General features: G+C 44.4%; 1 protein-coding gene across 4 annotated transcripts in view; it reads right to left on the reverse strand.

The window, feature by feature from the left end:
• Positions 1-19,723, reverse strand: part of LOC140691493 (uncharacterized) — a 194,019-nt gene that overhangs the window by 144,870 nt on the left and 29,426 nt on the right. The window contains exon 1 of one of the 4 annotated variants that reach the window (XR_012067181.1): positions 19,282-19,479. The exons of 1 other annotated variant lie outside the window; for it this stretch is intronic. Coding sequence is in view for 1 of the 3 variants with exons in the window: in XM_072955138.1 (XP_072811239.1) it covers positions 19,282-19,500 (219 nt within the window). In the remaining 2 variants the exon portion in view is untranslated. Of the gene's footprint in view, positions 1-19,281; positions 19,501-19,723 lie in introns of those variants that run through there. 2 more of the 4 variants (XR_012067186.1, XM_072955138.1) reach the window with 2 other exon arrangements.

The following is a 19,723-nucleotide window of genomic DNA, read 5'->3' on the forward strand; positions in this document are numbered from 1 at the left end:
TCAGTCACAATAGACAGTTCCATTTACATGAAATAACTTGTTTTACATGAAATGTCCAGCACAGGCAAATCCATAGAGAGAGAACAATGGCTGCCTGGGGCTGGGGGAGGATGAGGAAGATGGGAATGACTGCTTGTGCATACAGGGCTTCCTGTTGGGGGATGAAAATATTCTAAGATTGACTGCGATGCACAATTCTGGGCTTTGAGTAAAAACCGCTGCACATTTTAATGGGTGAATTGTATTAAAACTGTTAAGGACAAAAGCACCTAGGGCCAGAACCTTCAAATAGTAAATGCAAATTGCTAACTTTTATTACAGGAAGAAGAAACTGCCCTCAGCATGAAAGCAGGAGATCGGCAAATATGGGTTAACAGAATTGGACAAGAGCATTTCACTTGAAAGAGTTGCTGAGTGTACACGAAATATTCAGAAATAGGAAAATCAGCTTGACATCACGAAGAAGCATTCTGCTTCAAATGCAGATCAAGGATTCGGCAAGCCCAGCTGCTAGAAATAACCAGAGAAGAAACCTGGTTCTTACAACAAGCACCAGAGCCAACAAGGAAATGGTGGTGAGGAAAGCAGGCAGCCAAAAATCTGGAACAGTTTGCTACAAATAATTTCTCCACTGAAAATTCAAAAATAAAATGAAAGTGATGCAATGCTGAGCTGGCCTCACGTTAAAGGGCTTCCTCTGCTGCTCGACAGTTCTGTAACCCCGAATGAGAGACTCAGGAGAATCAGCATGGCTCCTGGCAGTCCCCAAGTGACTGCCCACCAGCACGTTTACCACCATCACATCTGCCAGGGTTGTATTGCAGAGAAGAGACCAACTTCTAAAAGGCACAGGAAATGTTTACCAGGGAAGAAAAGGCTGCTGTCAGTCCTGGGACAGAGGCAGTGTGAGCAGAGGCCAGAAGGCTGCAGGTGAACTGGAGCAGACCTGGGGCAGGAAGGGACCACGGAAGAGCAGATCTCAATTTTCTACTCTCTCTCCCTCGGGTAGGAGAGATAAAGCCTGCATCCTTCTCACCTGGAACTGTGGGTTCTGGCTGGCAGAAGTCTTACGTACAGGGAATGAATACTCAAGACTCTGTGGAAAAAGTCACGAAAGAGAGAGGGCGTAGGGACCCAACTCCACGAGCCTCTCAAATGATCCCATATTTATTGTGTATAATCAAAGGAAAACGTCATTAACAGTTGTGTGATAGTAAGCAGGAACTTGGGGAAAGAAGGATGAGACAGAGATTGTAGAATCCACCATGAGTACAAAGGCTTAGTGTATCTTTAGGTAAGTCATGGGGTGAGGGGAATAAGATACATTCTTTAGACATGTGAATTACAAAGCAGACCACCAGACCAGCTAGGTCCTTGCTTGGGGGATAATAGAGTATCTAACTGCACACAAGCCCAGCCTTTATAGCTGTGGGCCTGGGTCATTGCTTTGCGATGAGCAGAGTGCTATCTAAAACATCATCTACGCAAGCAAAGCATTATCTCTGCTTTTTAAGGCAAGGAGACAGGAGTGAGGATGCACAGGCACTTGCTTGCAAAGCAGTTACTAAGCATACGTTTTCTTCTTAAATTTGACAGTCGGCTGGGGTCTGTTACAATTTGTTAACCCAATCATGGGCTCCCACATGGAACCATTATGGAGGACACCCTAAGGTGACAAATCCTGGCTCTAGGTCTTTTCCTGCCAGCTTCAGCCACTCTAGCAGAGTCTAGGCACATTCCTGAATAATGATCATACAGAACCACCCACACTGTTAACTCCTGGTGCTTGAAACTTAATTTTAGCTCTACACAACTTAACGTAGAAAAGTTTCAGAAATAAAAGATATTATATTTACTTTATATCTCATCATAGGACTGATTTTTCTGATTGCTCTAAGCTGCTTCTTCTTGGTAAAGCACCTAATTCTGCAGGTGAATTCAGTACTTTCTTTGGGCATAACTAGCCAGTTTGGGCTCGCTAACTTCTATTGTTCAAATACCGATACACTTAATTGATTTCATTGTTCATCAATTTCAGCTGGGAGCAGAGGGAGTGTCACTCTGTTCCTCAGCCCAACCTCAACTCTTTATCATCAGCAACTCAGGACTCCGGAAACCAAAAAAAGCTTTTGTTTCCCTTCTACAGTTTCAACAAACCCAACAGGATACATAAGCCTGGAGAAAGAATTCAACACAAATGTTAAAACAAAAATCAATAAACCTGAAGCAACTCCATCTCCGAATCATGATACACAATGACATGAGATTAAGTGTGTCAGGCCCAAAGCATGGGTGAGCCTGACCACCTGATTTCTATTCTTCAAAGGAAGGAAAGTTTTCCTATTTTTTATTATCACTCTGTCATTGTTTCTGATTAAGCCAAAAACTAGTGTATGAAATAATTAAGCATTGAAATAACAGATTTTTGTTGTATCAATTACAGAAGGCATTCAGAGGTGTTAGGAAAAACCACCTCTGTAAAAAATGCAAAATTTCTTCCACTGTGAAGAACACGTATACAAAATGCAACAGAGAATTCAAGCTCTTGTGGAGAGGAGCAAAAGCCACAGAATCAAAGCAAAGTCATTACTATGAGTCAACTCAAAATTCACTGGACAATCATGTTCAATGCATTCAACGAAATTTAAAGGCATACTGCAAACCATACACTTAATGATCTGCAGGCTAGAGGAAGAATTTCTCTCTTTAACAGACAAGAGTAATCAATAGGGTGCCCCACCAAACAAGGACCAAAGAACAATCAGGTTTTTAACAGTTATGATAAATCAGCATTTTCTAAAGATCAAAATCCAGAAATTTTAAACATTCATTCACACCACAATGAAACAAGCACTTAAAAAAAAAAAGAAAATAAGCACATAGAACATGTACATAGATCAATGAGAATTTCTTGAGACGCTGGAAGAAACAGGCTATAGTCTTTTACTTGAGAAATAAAACTACTTTTAAAGATAAATGCTAAAACACATTTCATCATTCATGTTGCCTTGAAAAATCTGAGGCACTTGTATCTGATTAGAAAAGCAATTCTGAGTAATAGTGTGTTACAATTCAGAGCCAGTTTGCTTTAGAAGAAAAGAGAAAAGAAAAGCTACCGTTTCTCATATACTGCACAAAGTGTGAAGTGTCTCCCTGCCTCTTTCTCCTCCCGTTTTCTAAGCTCATGCTTCCCAACCCTTCTGAAACAAGTATGAGAACCTCTTATTCCCGCCAATATGCCAAATGACAAAAGAAAATCAATTTATTTGTGTAAGTATATGCTTAAACCTTGAACTGGAAGAGAAAGATATCAGAAGTCTATATGGAACTTATTTCTACATTCCTGAAATCACACACACAAACGTTCACACAGACACAGACACAGACACATACCCCCTGGATTACTGGGAAATTCACAAACTTAGGATTTCCATCTTCTAGAAGATAACTTTGTAGTTAGTTTAAAATACAAAACTGTCAGCTTTGGAAAGCCTTGATCACCTGCTAAACCATCCAAATATCAAAGAGACCCAATTAGCCTTCTCGGGAGAATGTAATTTCCCATGATGGCAAAACATACCCTAAAAAGTCCTGGATCTAAGTCTCGTGTTTATCACTAGCTATGATCGTTTTTAAGCACATTAACAGATTCAGAAACGTATGTCTCAACAGCATTTATTCTTATCGAAATAGTATACGTGTTCATTTGCCTATACAGAGACCAGGTCCCATCATGGAGTTTAAGAGCTATTTTGTGTATTGCAATATTTATTTTTAAGTGCAGAAAAGGAGGGTGGGTATTACTCAGTTGTAGAGCACCTGCATAGCATGCACAATGTCCTGGCTTCAGTCCCCAGTACCTCAAAAAAAAAAATAAAATAAGGGCATATTTAAAAATGAGTAAAGTTATAAAAAAATGCAGACTAAAAACCACTGCAATCTAGGAGACACAATTACAATAAAAAAAAAACAAGAGTTTCTGTCAATTATTGGCTATTTGCCAATCGCAGAGACAACCAGAAATCACACCTGATAACCATCACGTGTGATTCTCAGCAACCCTACTAAGTAGACACGGATGAGAAACCAGGCTCTGCAGATGAGGAGACGGAGCTCAGAGGAGCCGGGGACGCTGACCGTCCTGCTTCCCGTGACACCACATCAGCCCAGGGCAAGCGCTGACGGAGCTGCAATGAGGGGACACCCAGCTGCATGGAACCTTGGGGCACTGGGGAGTCCCAGAAAACACTAAAAACTGTTCAGTGAAAAACCAGCTCAAATATAATACACTGTGCCACATTCTTTAAACAGGGAACATGAGTGAGACCTTTTTGATGCCTCCGTGTCCTTTCTGCCATCGTCAGTTACTTGCCCTCACAGCGTGACCAGTGATGAACTGGACCCCATATGAAGCGCACTCAGATGGCAGAGCATTTGAAGCTGGTTTATGAAGTTTGTAAGACTCTGTCTGTGCCTCACACAGGCGGTCATCCATCACTTCTCACCGGTGTGGACGTACCACCTGAAATCACTCCTTTCTGCTTTTTAAAATCCCTTCATCTACTCCAGACTTTTCAACAGCAAAGAAGCAGCTAAACCACAGACAGTGGACAGCTTTTCACCAAATTTCTTGAACAGCCCATCGGACTACCTGGAAGCCCTTTACTTTTATTAAACCCACTTCCAGGTACTACATCATTTTCGGATTGGTGGACTTGGCCTCTGACTGAGCTACTCAGAGAGCTCCCAGCCTCACATCCGTGAGAGGACCCTGCTGTTGGGAGAAATCAGTGAGAAAGGCGTACATCCCCCAGTCATGTCTGCATGACTAGAAGTGCCACAACGTGCTAAAAATTTATACCATCATAACCCCTGGGCTCCCATGGACTGGTTTCACATTAACCAAACTCATGAGACACTGATGCAAGAAAACCAGAAATTTAACTTATTAATGTAACAGAAGATGTGAAACTATGAACCAGACTGCAATATCAGAGTTCAACCATGAGTATATGTTCTCCTCCACGGCCCAAACACGGGCAGGCAGTCACATGGCAAGTGTGGACAGAAGCAGAGCAGGAAGGATTTCTAGATGAATTCAATGGACTAAATTTCTGTTATACCAACAGATCTGCTGCCTGGAAAACAATTAATTCTAATCACGGTGCACTCTTCGTGGACAGTTGCCGAGACACGACTGTGAGCACCTGTGTAACTCTCCTTTCCCTGTCCTTTCTGGGCTAGTTGATGCACAGACGTACAGAAATCGAGGGATGCAGATACATCTAAACACCCAAAGCCCATTCTGGGAGCCACAATACCATACAGCCAGGGTTAAAATACTTGCTCTGCCACTTACTAGTTCTGTGACCTTGGTCAACTTACCCTCTGTGTGCCTCAATTTCCACACTGTAAAACTGGGATAACAATCAAACCTTCCTTACTCGCTTGTTGAGAAGATTGAAGGATTCATTTCTGTAAAACGCTCAGAAAAGAATGTAGCACATTTTGGGTGCTCAACAAATGTCAAATTAATATTACAGTGGTTTACAAGTCTCCTTCCTAATCATCTTCTGTGTTTCCTGGCTAGACTAATACCCAAAGGATATTCTTATTTCTCCTTTTATAAACTCATGGGATGCACCCTTCTGTTCCATCCCACCACCTGTTTAAACTGATGGAAGGGATACCTCCTCCCCACTCCTCTGGGCCATGCAGAGTGCTACTCCCTTCACAGCCCTGATGCCTGGCCCACAGCTAGCCCTCCTCACATTAACAGATTGAGTTGTGATTCCAGGGAGACAAGCAGGGCATGTGAAACCCTTCCTTTCCCTCCAGTGTTGACTACCCTAGGGAAGCACCCTGGATGCTCAGCTGCATTGCAGAACAGCCCTGTGCATGATGGGGCACATTCTCTCAAGGAAAGGCTTGCTGTGGCCCAGAGATACCTGGGACAGGGTGAGTCTCTACTTCTGGGACACAGTATCATGGCACTCATTTATCCACAGCCCTGAAGTTCATGGAGAACGTGGCTTCATCAGTAACAAAGAAGACATTTATCACCTGCCTACTCTTGTGTCATCTCTCAGTTGGCTGCTGGAGACAACATATGTATAAGTATTGGTTCCCCTTAGGCCCCAACATATATGAAGTAACAAAAATTTCTGTGGCTTAACGTTGGTCCAGGGCGACTGTGTAACAGTTCTGACTCTGCTGATGCTAAATTATGGGTGTAGGAATTATGGAACCTCCTCAAAAATCTTTCATCATAAAATCAGCTTTTCTTATTTTCTTGTTTCTTTGTAATTACCAAAGACTATAAAATGATGGCTGCACACAAAACAGCAGCTAAAGTTTATGAGCTCTCTTGACATACCCACTGTGGTAAACATGTTACATAATTACTAATTCTCACAATTCTACAAAGCAGATATGAGTGTCCCCTTCTCACAGACGAGGGGAAAACTCAGAACGAGCTGACTCAGGATCACGTGGTTCAGTGTCAGCACGTGCAGGCAAACCCAAGTCAAGAAACTACACCCCATCATATATGTACCAAATCAACTCCCACCAATTAACACACAGCGGCGGGGTCAATACTCAGGGAACTCAACACACTTTTCAGCTTTATGGTGCTCCAGAGGCAGCTTCTAGCTGTTTTAAAATATCCCGGCTCACTGGTTTCTAACACTAGAAGAAAAGCCCGATTTTGCCATTGTTTGCACAGCAAGTCTGAAATGTTCACAGCGAGATAAAAGAATAAAACTATGATATAAGCAGAAAAAATTTTCCAGGTAGAAAGACATAATGGACGTTGTGCTATTCTGAAGCATTAAGCAAAGGAATCAAAATAAAATCACATTGTTTAAGCCTTATTTTACAAACAGAAAAATTAAGACTGTAAAAAGTTGCAACAGCGCCACCTATGGCTAAAAAGATCTTCCAGGTTGCCGGGAAACATGCAACACAAAAATTGACTGTAAGATGAGAAACGAGAATCAGATAACTAGAAGCTTATGTAGCATATACTGCACTTTGCTTCGGGGGGATGGAGGGGTATTCAGTATTTAATCTGATATTGCTAATACTCCTAAATATAAACAAAAGACATAGGCTCATGGAAGCTCATCTTAGAAGAGGAAAGAATCCAGTCCAGCCACTTCATTTTACACCAGGGGAGACTGAGACCTGAGATCTGTCCTCCTGGCAATCAGCAGCATAGCTCTCCTAGGTCTCATGTCTTGCACTGTAGTAAAAACCAACAGAACTGTACTACGCCTATATTCATAAAAGTCACGTCTGTATTTTTCCAACAGTAGGTAATCAAAGTATCTTGCAAAATACTTCTCAAAGAGCCAGGAAATCATAGAAGGGTATTGAAATACAAAAACATTTATTTACATATTAAAACAGCATGAGCTTTATTCTCTCTATTAAAAAAGTGACATGTCAAATCAAAATTTTGAAATTTTAAAACCTGAAAAGAGTGCAGAAAAAAATCAAAATTTTCTTTAGTCACAAAAGAGAGGAGCTTATTCCCTGATAATAATCAATGTGGATTTTTCTAAACTTAATGGTTCTGGTCAGAATCCCGAGAAATTAAATGTCTGATGGATGGTTACACGGCAACATGAATTCTGAGCTGTAACAATACACATTCTGTGTAAATAATCTTCAAGGTCGTCTGCTTAAGGCAATTTAAGTAGTCCCTGTCTCACTAGAATGACACAGATTTCATTAAAGCTTCATACTGCACTTAAAAAAAAACAATCCTAGTTACTTTAAGCCATAATAATGTATATCATATATATACATATTGAATATGCATCAGAAATAAGCTACCCTTTTTAGTATTCAGAGTTGATACCTCTAAACTATCAGTCACTGTGACAGCACATTTTTATTAAGCACCTCTACGGTGCTTTGTATACAAGGCGTCCAGCTCTCACAGTCAGACAAGGTAAACCATATTACTCAAATTTCACAAATGATGAAATATACTTAAGCCATGTAAACAACTAAGATATTCATCATCAGGAAAGAAAAGAGTAAGGATTTTACTTACAATACTCACTGACAAAGTTTTCTTTCATACTAAGACTACATAAAACAAATTCAGTGTTTGGAAATTTTTCAGTAAATAAGCACCACTAGAAAAAACAAGTAACATCATTAGCAACATTTGGACTTTCAAAGACCACTTCTCTCTTGCACAATAATTATTTTAAATGTTTTGTTTTTAGTTCTCACAAAGCACTAAATTAAAAAAATATTACCTTTAAAGTCATTACCTGAGAATAAAACATTTGTGAAAATGTACAATTTTAATTTATGCCACTCTGCCTCTCATTCTCACTGGTGTCTCTCCTTTGAAGACCTCATCAGGCTGAGATAGCTAAAATCGGTCATTTATGGGCTCACAGGAGTTCGGGAAAACACTCAACGGGAAGCTGATTAGAGGAGCAATTGAGAATTCATCCTGTGCAGCCTGGATTCCAGCATCGAGCTAGCCACTGCCAGCTGCGTGTGATTTGGGGCAAGCTGACCCATCTCTCAATCCCTCAGCTACAAAAAAGGAGACACTGATACCTACAATCAAACACTTGCTATGAAGTAAAACATGAGCAAAGCATTTTAGCCTCAGTTAGGCGTCCACTCACAGCGAGTTTGGTCATTATGATGATGAGGATGGCTGTTAACAAATTAAGCACGACCAAACAGGAGAAATCACCTTAAAGGAGAAACATTCTAAGTCCATGAGCATTTCCTTTTGGATGGACTGCAGAATATTCTATAGATTTTTTTTAATAAACCAAATTTTGTCCATTAATTGTAGATTTACAGGTTCATGGACAAGTCTCCAGAAAAATAATTAGAGGCCTCTAACCTCTGAAAATTAAGATGTAAATTTTAAAAAAAATCAGGGAAGAGATTATACCTCATTTGGGAGAGTATGTACTTAGCATGCATGAGGCCCTCAGTTCAGTCCCCAGTAACTCCATCTAAAAACTTTGTTTTTTAAGAAATAGAGAATTAAAGCAAAAGGATGGAGGAATACGGAAATTTTTAGAGACTCATCTCAGATTTAAGATGGGGAAGAAACCATCCAATTCTCAGAAGAAATCTTGAGGACTATGTAAACTGGATCTGAGATGTCTAGTCTTTTAACATTATTCATGAAATCATATTACCAAGTCTTAAAACTACCTGATAACCCACAGTGGTGATACTGATCATAACAGCTACCATCACGTATTGAGCTCCGGCTAGGACTGCTCTGTTCTGACATCTCTGCCCCTAAGGCCTCACCAGGCGGAGAGCACTAAATTCGGTCATTTATGAGCATCTCGTGTAAGTCCTCCATTTGTGCTTCTCACACTCCCCTCACCAGCTCCTCTGAGGGAAGCACTGTTATCATCTTCCCCACCCGCAGATAAGGCCACTGAGGCACAGACACTAAACCCGTTCCAGGCCACATTGGAATTAAAGGACGTCTGTATTTCTGCTGTTTTGCTTTTGACAAAGGAATCTGAGATATCAATTCAAAGCAGACTGTTAAATAATCAAGTCTGTCAGGTCTTCACCTCAAAGAGCAGATACTATAAATTCCTGATGTAGGATGAGGCTGCCGCCACAAACTGACTCAGCTTGAAATTAGTATCCAAGATGAAGCACCAGATACAGGTAAATATTCACGATTGTCAAGTCTGCCCACGGGTCTGGGCCCTTCACTGCCTGAAAGGGGGTGAAATCCCCACCCGTGTCTGGGAGGGAAGCGCGGCTCTTCCCGGGCTCACCCAGGCTTCATAGGCTATTTACCCCCACAGACTAGCCTCAACGGTTAAAAGCTCTCAAGATTTTTACACCAGGCAAAACTGAAAGACATTTCTGCAGATGGAGCAATTTCTCAGGCTTAAATTTATTTGCCTACACTCAGCCAGAGGGAGAAAAGAAACATGACTCTACAAAGTCTCTGACCCTCACCACTCACAGGAGTAGAATGACCACAGCAGAAGATGGCCCTTCACACTGCAGGATGTGAACAAAATAAAGATGCCCCAACAACAGGCACTCCCAGACACAGCGCTCAGCAGTCTTCTGCACAATCACGGTTGTGCAGCCCTCAACACCTTCTATTTCCAGAACACTTCATCAGCCCAAAAGAATCCCCCTATCACTAGCATTCACCCCGTAATCCCCCTCCACCCAGCCCCTTCCAACCATCACCTGCTCTCTGCCTCTGCATGTGCCTTTTCTGGGCTTTTCAGATCACTGAAATCAACAATATGTGGCCGTTTGTGTCTGCTTCCTTTCAATTAACATGCTGTTAGCAAGGCTTGTATATTTTGAAGTGGCATCAGCATCTCTTTATTTATTTATTTTTTTTGGAAACGTTAAAGATTATTAGAAGGTGGTAAGTACTATCAAAAAGAGTAGAATGGAGCATAAGTGATTGGGTTTCAAAGGGAAAAGTGTGGGTTGAACAGTCAGGGTGGACTTCCAAAAACAGGTGGCCTTTTTCATTTTCCTCTTTTTTTTTTCTTTTTTATTCACTCTTACGTGTGAATAATGTTCCACTACATGGAGATACTACATTCTGTTCATCCATTCAGCAGCTATGTATGGACGAGGTCCAGAAGAATGAGTGTAAGGGATGACTAGCATGGATGGCATTTAAGCAAAGGGCAAAATGTGCTTTCAAAAAAAAGCCAACAAACAGAGGCACAAGGAAATTCAGTGCGTTTCTGAGCAAAGTGCTTGCTTGCTTCGGCAGGACTACCGTGCAGGGCTGGGGCGGATATTGGCAGGAATCACGGTGAGGGAGTCACCTGAGAAGACACCCCACTGCAAGCAGCTCAGCCAATCCTCCTCCCTCATCCTGTATTGTTAGAGCAATGTTTCTAGGTTACTCTTATTTCAATTAATAGCATTTAACTGCAAGTCTGATCATCACCATCAGACCACATTACCTCCAAGTCACAGAAAATCATTCACTGACCGGAGCAGCACCAGGACATAATGGTGATGGATTAGGGAGTCCTGCAGCATTCCAGCCTGCAGGCACAAACCCCACATGTGCCCTGGTGATGTCCAGAAAATAAAATGCATGGAAATATTTCACTGCTGGAACACGACATCTGCCCTCAAATTGCCCGAAAATCATCCTGGCAAAGCACTACTCAACCTTCTCAGTACAAAAAAAAAAAAAAGCTAAGAAGGCAAATTTAGGCTCTTCCATTGAAAACCAGCAACCATCACTGCCAGTATCTGAGCTGGAATGCTCCTGACTTTGAAAACCACTGCGCAGTTACTTTTCAAACGTGAAACTTATATATATATATACCACGTAGATGATATTGCAGTAGGATTTTTCTTTTCAAAATTTCCAGTTGCAACATTAGCACAAGAAAGTTTATGTTTAGGCTTTAAAAAAAATCAATTATCCTCCATTTTCTTAATTTTGAACTTATTATTATTTTATAAATGGAGCTATGGTGCGTATTTAAAACCTTTTGATTTCTGAAAACAAGACCTTTATGACCTCACTATTTCAGAGCAAACTTTAACGATTCTTTGAGAGGTGGGGCCTGGGGTGCTCACTAACAGCTCTTTAAATACTGACAAGGATGTGCTATTAAGTAATGCAAAGGCTCTAACTCCACATTAGCTCAGAAAGCAAAGAAACTACACCAAAGACTTCCTTAAATATTTTATATATTCCTATTCTTTTGAATATTAAAGCTCTTAAAACATATGATTTTTTTTGAAAAAGACAACAGCTGTAATAATTTTCCTCTCACCAAGAAAGCAATCTTTATCAGGAATAAAAACCCCTATGGTAATCGAATTGACAGGACGTTTCTAACTAAGTGAACATCCAGATCTGAACACAAACCTAAATCCTATCAGATCTCACTCGAAGGAGCTCAACAAAGGCCTGGGCAACCCTGGAGATTAGCTCTTTTGTTCCAAATGTTGGCTGAGCTAAGATCATCACACTAGGCAGGGAAGGAGAGAAGAGGAATGTCCACCTGGCAGCCTCCATCAGTTTTCTTCCAGCAACAAGGTGCCTCTAGGGCAGCCCCGCTAACAAGTCCCCCATAAGGAAAGCCGGCATCCACACTGCCCCTGCCATCCCCAAGTAGCCCCGAAGCCCATATCCCAGCCTGTGAATGGTCTTCAAATGATCCCCCAGTTGGTGGCACCCTCCACCTCTTTCCCGCTACACACACACACAAAGCCATGACAGCCTTCCCAAAGCACAAATTTGATTACATCAACCCCACTTCAAACAGTTCAGAGGCTCCCTGGTAGAGTTCTAGCCCCACCCCAGACCCTGCTCGCCCAGCCTCATCTCAGTACATAGGTCCCCAGTGACCTCAGGAGCCCCCTGACCTGCTCCTACTTCCCACTTGCCTCCAGGTTCATTTTGACTGTTTCCCAAGGAAGCCTTCCCTCCCTCCAACCTCCACAATTTGTTCCTCTCTTCCTAGAACATTCTAGGCTAAGTCAACTTCTGACAATGCTAAGCTCTCAAGAAGCAAATACATTTTGCTTATTTATGTGGCTACACTCTCTCTCCCCTAGACTCACTGAAGTGCACGTGTTATGAATAAATGAATGACGGGTTGGATCTCAAAGGGACAGACATACCTGCTCTCGCCCGTCCCGACCCTTTTGTCTGTAGTATATCAGAAGCAAAACCAGAAGTACCTTTCCTGAGGGTCACTTCTGTTGACACCCTTCACTGCCTACTGTGTCAGTTCTAGTAAAACTCAACTTCTTCCAAAGCCCTACACCCCGGACTCTCTCCAGTGTCCTACCCAGCAGGGGCTCCCTCCACCCTGGACCGCACAGGGCACTCTCCCCTGGTCCCCACGCCAAAAGCCTCCAGGCCTCTGCCCGGGCTGCACCTGCGACCTGAGCCACATTCTTGACTCCTTCTCTTGGCTGACTCTTACTCTGTCCTCACAACTGAATGTACAGCCCATTTCTTCCAGGAAGTCCTCTCTGATAATGTCCTTTAGGTCTTGACTGGGCTCTATCTATAGCAGCAGTACATGGTGACCAACTGGGTGTTTGCCCGCTCCTTTGAGACCACGAACACTTGGGAACCACGTGGGAAGGAGTGAGAGATTACAAGACAGGTGGGGGAAGCAAAAAGCAGAAATCACAGCCCAAGTCCCAAATTCAAGGATACTTTCTCAGAAAAAAGTATAAACTATTTCACACGTGTGCAATTTGGCTACTATTTTTGTGGCTTGTGGACAGCAAGAACTTGGTGTTCTAGCCCAAAACCCAGGTTACATGCAAAGAAATGTATATATTCTTATCCAAAGGAAACCAGAGCTGCTCAACAACAGTTTTCAGTTAGAACTGAAAGGAAATTTGATAAAGGCAATCTCTCTCTCTCTCTTCTTTCTTTTCTGGAATCATATAATTTTAGAAGTATTTGCGTGACTAACAGACGTCTACAGCCCGTGATTCTGCACTGAAGTGTTTGGGGCTGAGGAAGCCCAGATTACATTCACTCTGTAAATGCAATCACACCAACACACTGATAGGTGCCGTGAGTGGTGGAGCTGATGTTCCAAAGCAGGCAACATTATTCTGTAAGAGAACTCTAAATAGAAAGTAAGAAATGCAATGTCCTGTACTCAATTTCATTTGCTATATGGGCCATTAACTGATAGTATATTTTGACTAATGAAACCCAAAAATAAATTGTCAACGTCGATTTTCTTCATCTGACCGTTTTATGCTAACATCGGATATTAAACTCTCACTCCATATGGAAAGCTCAGGCCTATGCTGCAGCACAGATACATCCCGAGGAAGAAAGCCGACCAAGGGAGAACTGGAGAGTTTCCCTTCAGAAGCTGCAAAGTCTGGTTTTGCACCTGTACACCATTTGTAACCACGTCATCATCAAAGGAGTTAGACGTTACCTCTCTGGGGCGAAAATCACTGCGTGCTTCAGAACCATCAAAGAATGCTGAGCTTTGTGAAACAGTCCAGAGGCGCTTAAATCATACTTTTTCTGAAAGGCTCCAAAACTGACCCACTTCACCATTCCAGGTATAACAGGGAAGTACTGGAAACAGTAGAGAGAACATGCCCTTGAATTCTGACAAGGCCCTGCTTGAATCCTGCTACAGCATTTACTAGTCACTAAATGGACCAATTCTTTAACCCCTCTGAGAAGGCTTCCCAATCCCCAAAAGGGGGCTGTCAGCGCCCACCTGGGAGGCATGGATGTGAATGCAACACGCAAGTAGGGCGGCCGACTGGTACCTGACACGGGGCCTGGCTAGTTTCCCTCCGCTGCCCTTTTCCCCCTTTAAACTTGCACTGTTCCCCCGGTAATGATCAAGCCCCCGGAACAGACTGCCCGTATCTTCTGTGTATCCCTGGATACATGCCTTACCCTTAGGAGGCCAGAAAAACAACTGCCTCCTCCCAAGTCACTAACAATGTTCTTAAGAGTCTGGGTATATTTAACTCTATTTTTCAGGGAGACTATTCCAGAATTTTGCAAGCACCATTCTCCAGGTTGGCTCCCCTCCCTTTGCCCATCCCTTCTCACCTCAGATCCTCTGTCTGACTGCCTTCTGTTCATGGGAAAGCGAGTCCGGTAAGGTGGGGCTCCCTAGACCTCCCTCCCTCCCTCACAGGTGATTGTGACTAACTTCTCCCCATTCCTCACTGCAACTCTAGCATCTGAGGAGTCTACCCTCCCGTACCCTGCAGACTCTGCACCTTCCCAAGACGCACACGTGGCCACGACCCTCCCTTCAGATTTCTTCCTGGCTGGCCCTGCCCAGCCCCTGGCCCCTTAAGGATAACTGGCATTGCTTTGAAAATGGCAAACGCCACTGACTGACACACCAAAGCTGTATGGTCTGGGCTTTCCTTAAACCAAGACACAGCCCTGCCCCCCCTCAGCCTCAGTCTGCAGCTCTCGAGATGATCTAATTCACATGCAAGGCTGTGAACACCAGCTAAGAATGACGACTCCCAACGTGTATCTCTAGTCCGGCTCCTTCACCTGAGCCCCAGGCTCATCGACCCGAGTGCCTCTTTGAAGTCCTAATTTGGATGACAAATGGCATCTTAAAAATGCCTCATGTCCACCATTTACTCTAGAATTCCATTCCTGGCAGGTATCTCCCAGACTCCCCATTTTAGTAACAGCACCAGCACCCACCGAGGTGTCTGAGGTCACATTCAATTTCCACTGTTCCCTCCCCCAGGCCCTGCCCTGGAATCAGTCCTTTTATTTCCATCAATAAGCCCATCTCAACTGTAGTTCTGTAGGGACCATGGCCGGAAACACACAAGCTCACAGCATGGTGCACTAACAGTCCTCCGTAGGGTGCTCCCTGGAGGGGGAGGCATCTCCTGCCGCTGGTCACCTCAGAAGGCACTGGATTCTCACACAGGATGTCCAGGAGAAGGGACTCAAGGTTCTCCCATGGTCTGAGCTTTGAAGGGCCCGAGGTCTGGGGGAGCTCCTAATTAGCAGACACACTTGCCAATGAGCAGATGAGGATGGGGGAATCCATGCAAGGCTGTTATCACTTCAACTCATGGGCTCTCAGGAGCCACGGGAAAGGCCTGTGTCCAGTGTACAGCCCAGCCATCACAGATCCCAGCCTGCATTTGCCAACCCGGACAGCCTAGACTCCATCTACTTGCGACACTTACTTCTGTTCTGTTCCCCACCCAGAATGTGATGGACTCATTCAGATATTCTGGCCTGTCTCAAGCGAGACAAATTCAGTGAAAAATGAAGTGTCCACATTTGGACCAGAGCATGAAAGGAGAAACAAGGCCTCATGGTCAGCATGATGGTGGTGGCCAAACCCTTCCACCGGGTGAGATGAACCATGGTGAGGGTGAGAATCCAGGGTCCTAGGTCGGCCAAATCATCTTCCTTCACGGTTGTCTGGGGTGTTGGAGACTGACTACCACAAACTAACGACACGGCTGTCAGTGGTGGATGTCAGCTGCAACAGAAACGGATTCAACTCTTTACTGCCAACATGGGTTAAAAGTAAAGGCCGGGGCAGGGAGGTCTGCACGGCTGCTGAGGCAAACCACAGACCCAGCTCTGAATGCCCACAGGCTGAAGCAGAGAGGAAGCTATGGCCCTTTTAGCTGTCCCTGTGTCCAACAGATCCAGGTGAGCCAGCTACTTAGGAGAAGGTCATGTTGTCCTGATACCCAGAAAAACCAGCCTCGTAAAGGGAACAAATAGTGTCATGGATTTTAGACCCAATTCTGCCCCTTTATGAAGGCAAAGTAAAGTAAATGGCACGGGGAAGTTGAATGCAAAAAAAAAAAAATTTAAAGAACCAAACGGTGACCGCTTCCTCCAACAGCATCCCCTGCAGCTGTCACCTCCTTGGCGGCCACTTCCTCACCAGTGACCGCCGGCCAGGAAGCGCCGTCATGCACGTCACACAGTGACAGCCAGGAACCGCGTGCCGAGCACGTTTGTGTAAAAGCAGGAATCGAGCAAAATGCTGCAGAGTTTGACCTTACAAGTTTAAATACTCCATGAAAAGAATCCCTGAGCACCCGACAAAATCAATTCGCATCTTACTTCTTCAAAACAATCAAACAAATTTAATAAGGGCGCATTTGTCACCAAATAAAAGGAGGACCAAACATGTTCCTCAAAAGCAAGGATTTCAACAGGTATCAAACACCAGTGGGTGATGAGCTAACAAAGCAAATATTCCAAAAAATTAGAAAATAAAAAATGACTAAGATAATAGATGGATCAAAACAGCTGTTAAGTTGTTGCTTTTTAAAGTGATGGAGACTGTACGGAGGGCAATCTGGCTATTTCCAATGCAGGGTGTGCACAGCCCACATTTTCAGAAGCAACAACATGCTCACTGGGCAGTACAAGTGAAAAAGGAGTAAAGAAAAAGGAAAAGAGGAACAAGAGAAAATTAGAATCACACAAGAACAAAAATGATTTTGACTGCATGTACAAGAATTTATGTGAGTGTGTGAGGCCAGGGACACGGGGATGGTGAGGCCCAACCTCACCTCCTGCTCAAGGGAAAGCAGGGGCCTGAGGGAAGCGGCGCTGCCGGGGGACCACAACGTGTTCAGCTCCCCTAACCAAAATTCCACCTACAAGCGTCTAGGCAGCTTTTGAGCTACAAATTGTTGTCGCATTTCAGTCTGGACCGTTTTACTCACTTCCACCAAGAGTAGCAGGAGAGAATGAGGCTCTGCTCCTGCACCAAAGCATTGTTTAAAAAATTAATGACTGTGGAATAGTAAAAGAAACAATGGAGTAAAAGTGACTGGAGGAGAATGTGCTTGACCCTAGCTCACTGGCCGCGTTATCTCAATGACGTTCAGATGCTGGCTGAGCCATTATGGTACCACAATAAACAGACCCACAAGGAGGCAGGTTTAATGCGCTGAACCACTGTGGGCTAAGTACACATCCGGCTACTCTGCCAAGTCCCAAGGGCAGACTTCAAAAAGCAAAAACAAGCTGGCATTCTCTGGTGGGTCTGCAGACTCAGAGACAAGCATTTGTTGAGCAAAAATGTCACCAGTTCCTCCTATGACAAAAGAAGTGGCACTGGCGTGGGGGCTGGGGCAGGGCTCCAGGCTTCCACTGCTCACTCACCACTCTGTCCAGGGGGAGAAGGTGGTCCCTGCTTAGGTTTCGCTGATGCACCTACCTTGACTAATGTCTGGGGCCTCAGCAGGAGTTGACAGGTGAGGTGAACAGAGCCAGACTCTGTGTAGCACGGTGCTGGGAGCTATGCCCTCAGCAGTGCCCAGGCTCCTAAACATGTCAACTCATCTCCAAGAAGCAGATGGGGAGTGCGAGCATGTAGATCACAGGGCCCTGTGAGGACAAGTACAGATCATGGCCATGACATGCCTCTCCTCTTCCTTAAGCCATAGAGGTATTTCCGGGGAGGAACAGAAAATTCATCCAGAGCCTGCTAGGTGGGCTCTCGCAGGTGGGACTAGTGTCCCCTGTGCTTCTCACTCACAGGGCTGGTCTAGACATTCTTTTTATTAATTCTCTAGCATCTTCTCCTCCAACTAACCAACAACTAGAAAGTAGGATCTGATCTTAGGTAAGTTCAAGAATCACAGAGCACCACCTCCAAAGCGGGCCCGGTAGCACATACCAGGTCTTCTGACCGCCACCTGTGGGAACACCATGAGCCCTCTCCAGACTCAAGGACCGAGGCCGTAGGCCGGGAGGACACAGCTTCCCTCACTCACCCCAGCAAAGGGGGACCACGTCTCGGCAAAGGCATCTCACCCTCTTCAGCCCGAGGGACAACACAATAGATATATGGGGAAACAGAGCAGAAGGTGGGGGGTAGGCAGCCCAGAAGAGCTCATCTGTACTTCCGAGGCAAAGTGGGGCCATTGACTTAATCACAGGGACAAAGTGGGAATGAACATTTCCCTGCTCTGTCCCATACACCGTGATACGCCTTTCCCTGCATAAGGAGTTCATTAGGAAGTCCCTGGCGGTGTTTCTGATGTCCTAACTTGGCATGGTGGCTGTCGGGCAGGAAGAGACGACCTGAGCTGAAAAGGTGCTGGGCCTGGGAGGCAGGTGACAGCGGCTCCAGCCGCAGCTCAACCAGTGCCTCGTTCTGCCTCTCGGGGTTCAGCATCTCATCCATAAGCAAAGGGATGAGCATGTACCAGGACAGGCTGCCCAACAGAAATGAAATGAGAGCCATGTAAAGAAAGTTTCCCAGTTGCCACGTTTAAAATTTGAAACAAAGAAACAAACCAACAAACAAAAAACAAATACTAGAATGTGATTTTAAGAACAGATCTTACTTAATCTACTGTATGTAAAATACTATTATTTTGACATGTAATCAATATAGGAAGTAAAGAGATAGTTTATGTACTTTTACTAGACAAGCCTCAGCGTCTGATGTGCATTTGACCTACAGCACATCTCAGCTGAGTCCAGCCTCCTCCCCAGTGCTCCTAGCATCAGTGGCTTTGGCTACTTTATTGGACAGCAACTCCAGGGGTCCCACCATGTTCCTGGCTGTAAAGCGGGAGTAAGTGTCCACATTAACCCTAAAAGGATCTCTCTGAAATAAAGGCGGATTCACTTTGAAATGTATGGAAACCGGCGGGCTGCACCTCCCTCCCCCCTTGGCTACAAGATTGACTTCTTCCATGCTGATCCCTTTCTGGATGTAGGGAAGCAATCCAGCACACAGCCAAGGTGGACTGGCTTCCAGGTAAACTTACCTGCTGTCTGTGTCCAGTCCCATGAAGTCCTCCTTCTCAAACGGGATGCAGGGGAGGGGGATCTTGTCCCCAGAATTCTTGGGGCCACCATCCAGCCACTTGGACTTGAGCAAGATGAAGAGTGACTCAGTGAAGTCCTCGATCCTCTTCTCCACCACCCTGCAGTACTCTTAGATTGAAGGCAACGTCGGTGCGCGTATGCTCGGCTACCTCCCCATGCTGCACAAAGACAAAAAGCTGAGAGTCATTAAGCGATGTGCCATACAGCTCCTCTGCATGTGGAGCTTCTCGAAGGCCTTGGCAGAGAGACATTCGGTAATGGTGACAAGGCCCACGACCTTGGGGTGTTTCTGGAAGACGCTCCACTGATTCTCGGGCACATAGCGGTGCCTGTAGTGGATACAGAGTGTCCACTGGGAGCCACAAGGGCTGATATGGCTAA

Source organism: Vicugna pacos, chromosome 35 (genome assembly GCF_048564905.1).
Source record: "Vicugna pacos chromosome 35, VicPac4, whole genome shotgun sequence".
In the NCBI taxonomy this organism is placed as follows: domain Eukaryota; kingdom Metazoa; phylum Chordata; class Mammalia; order Artiodactyla; family Camelidae; genus Vicugna; species Vicugna pacos.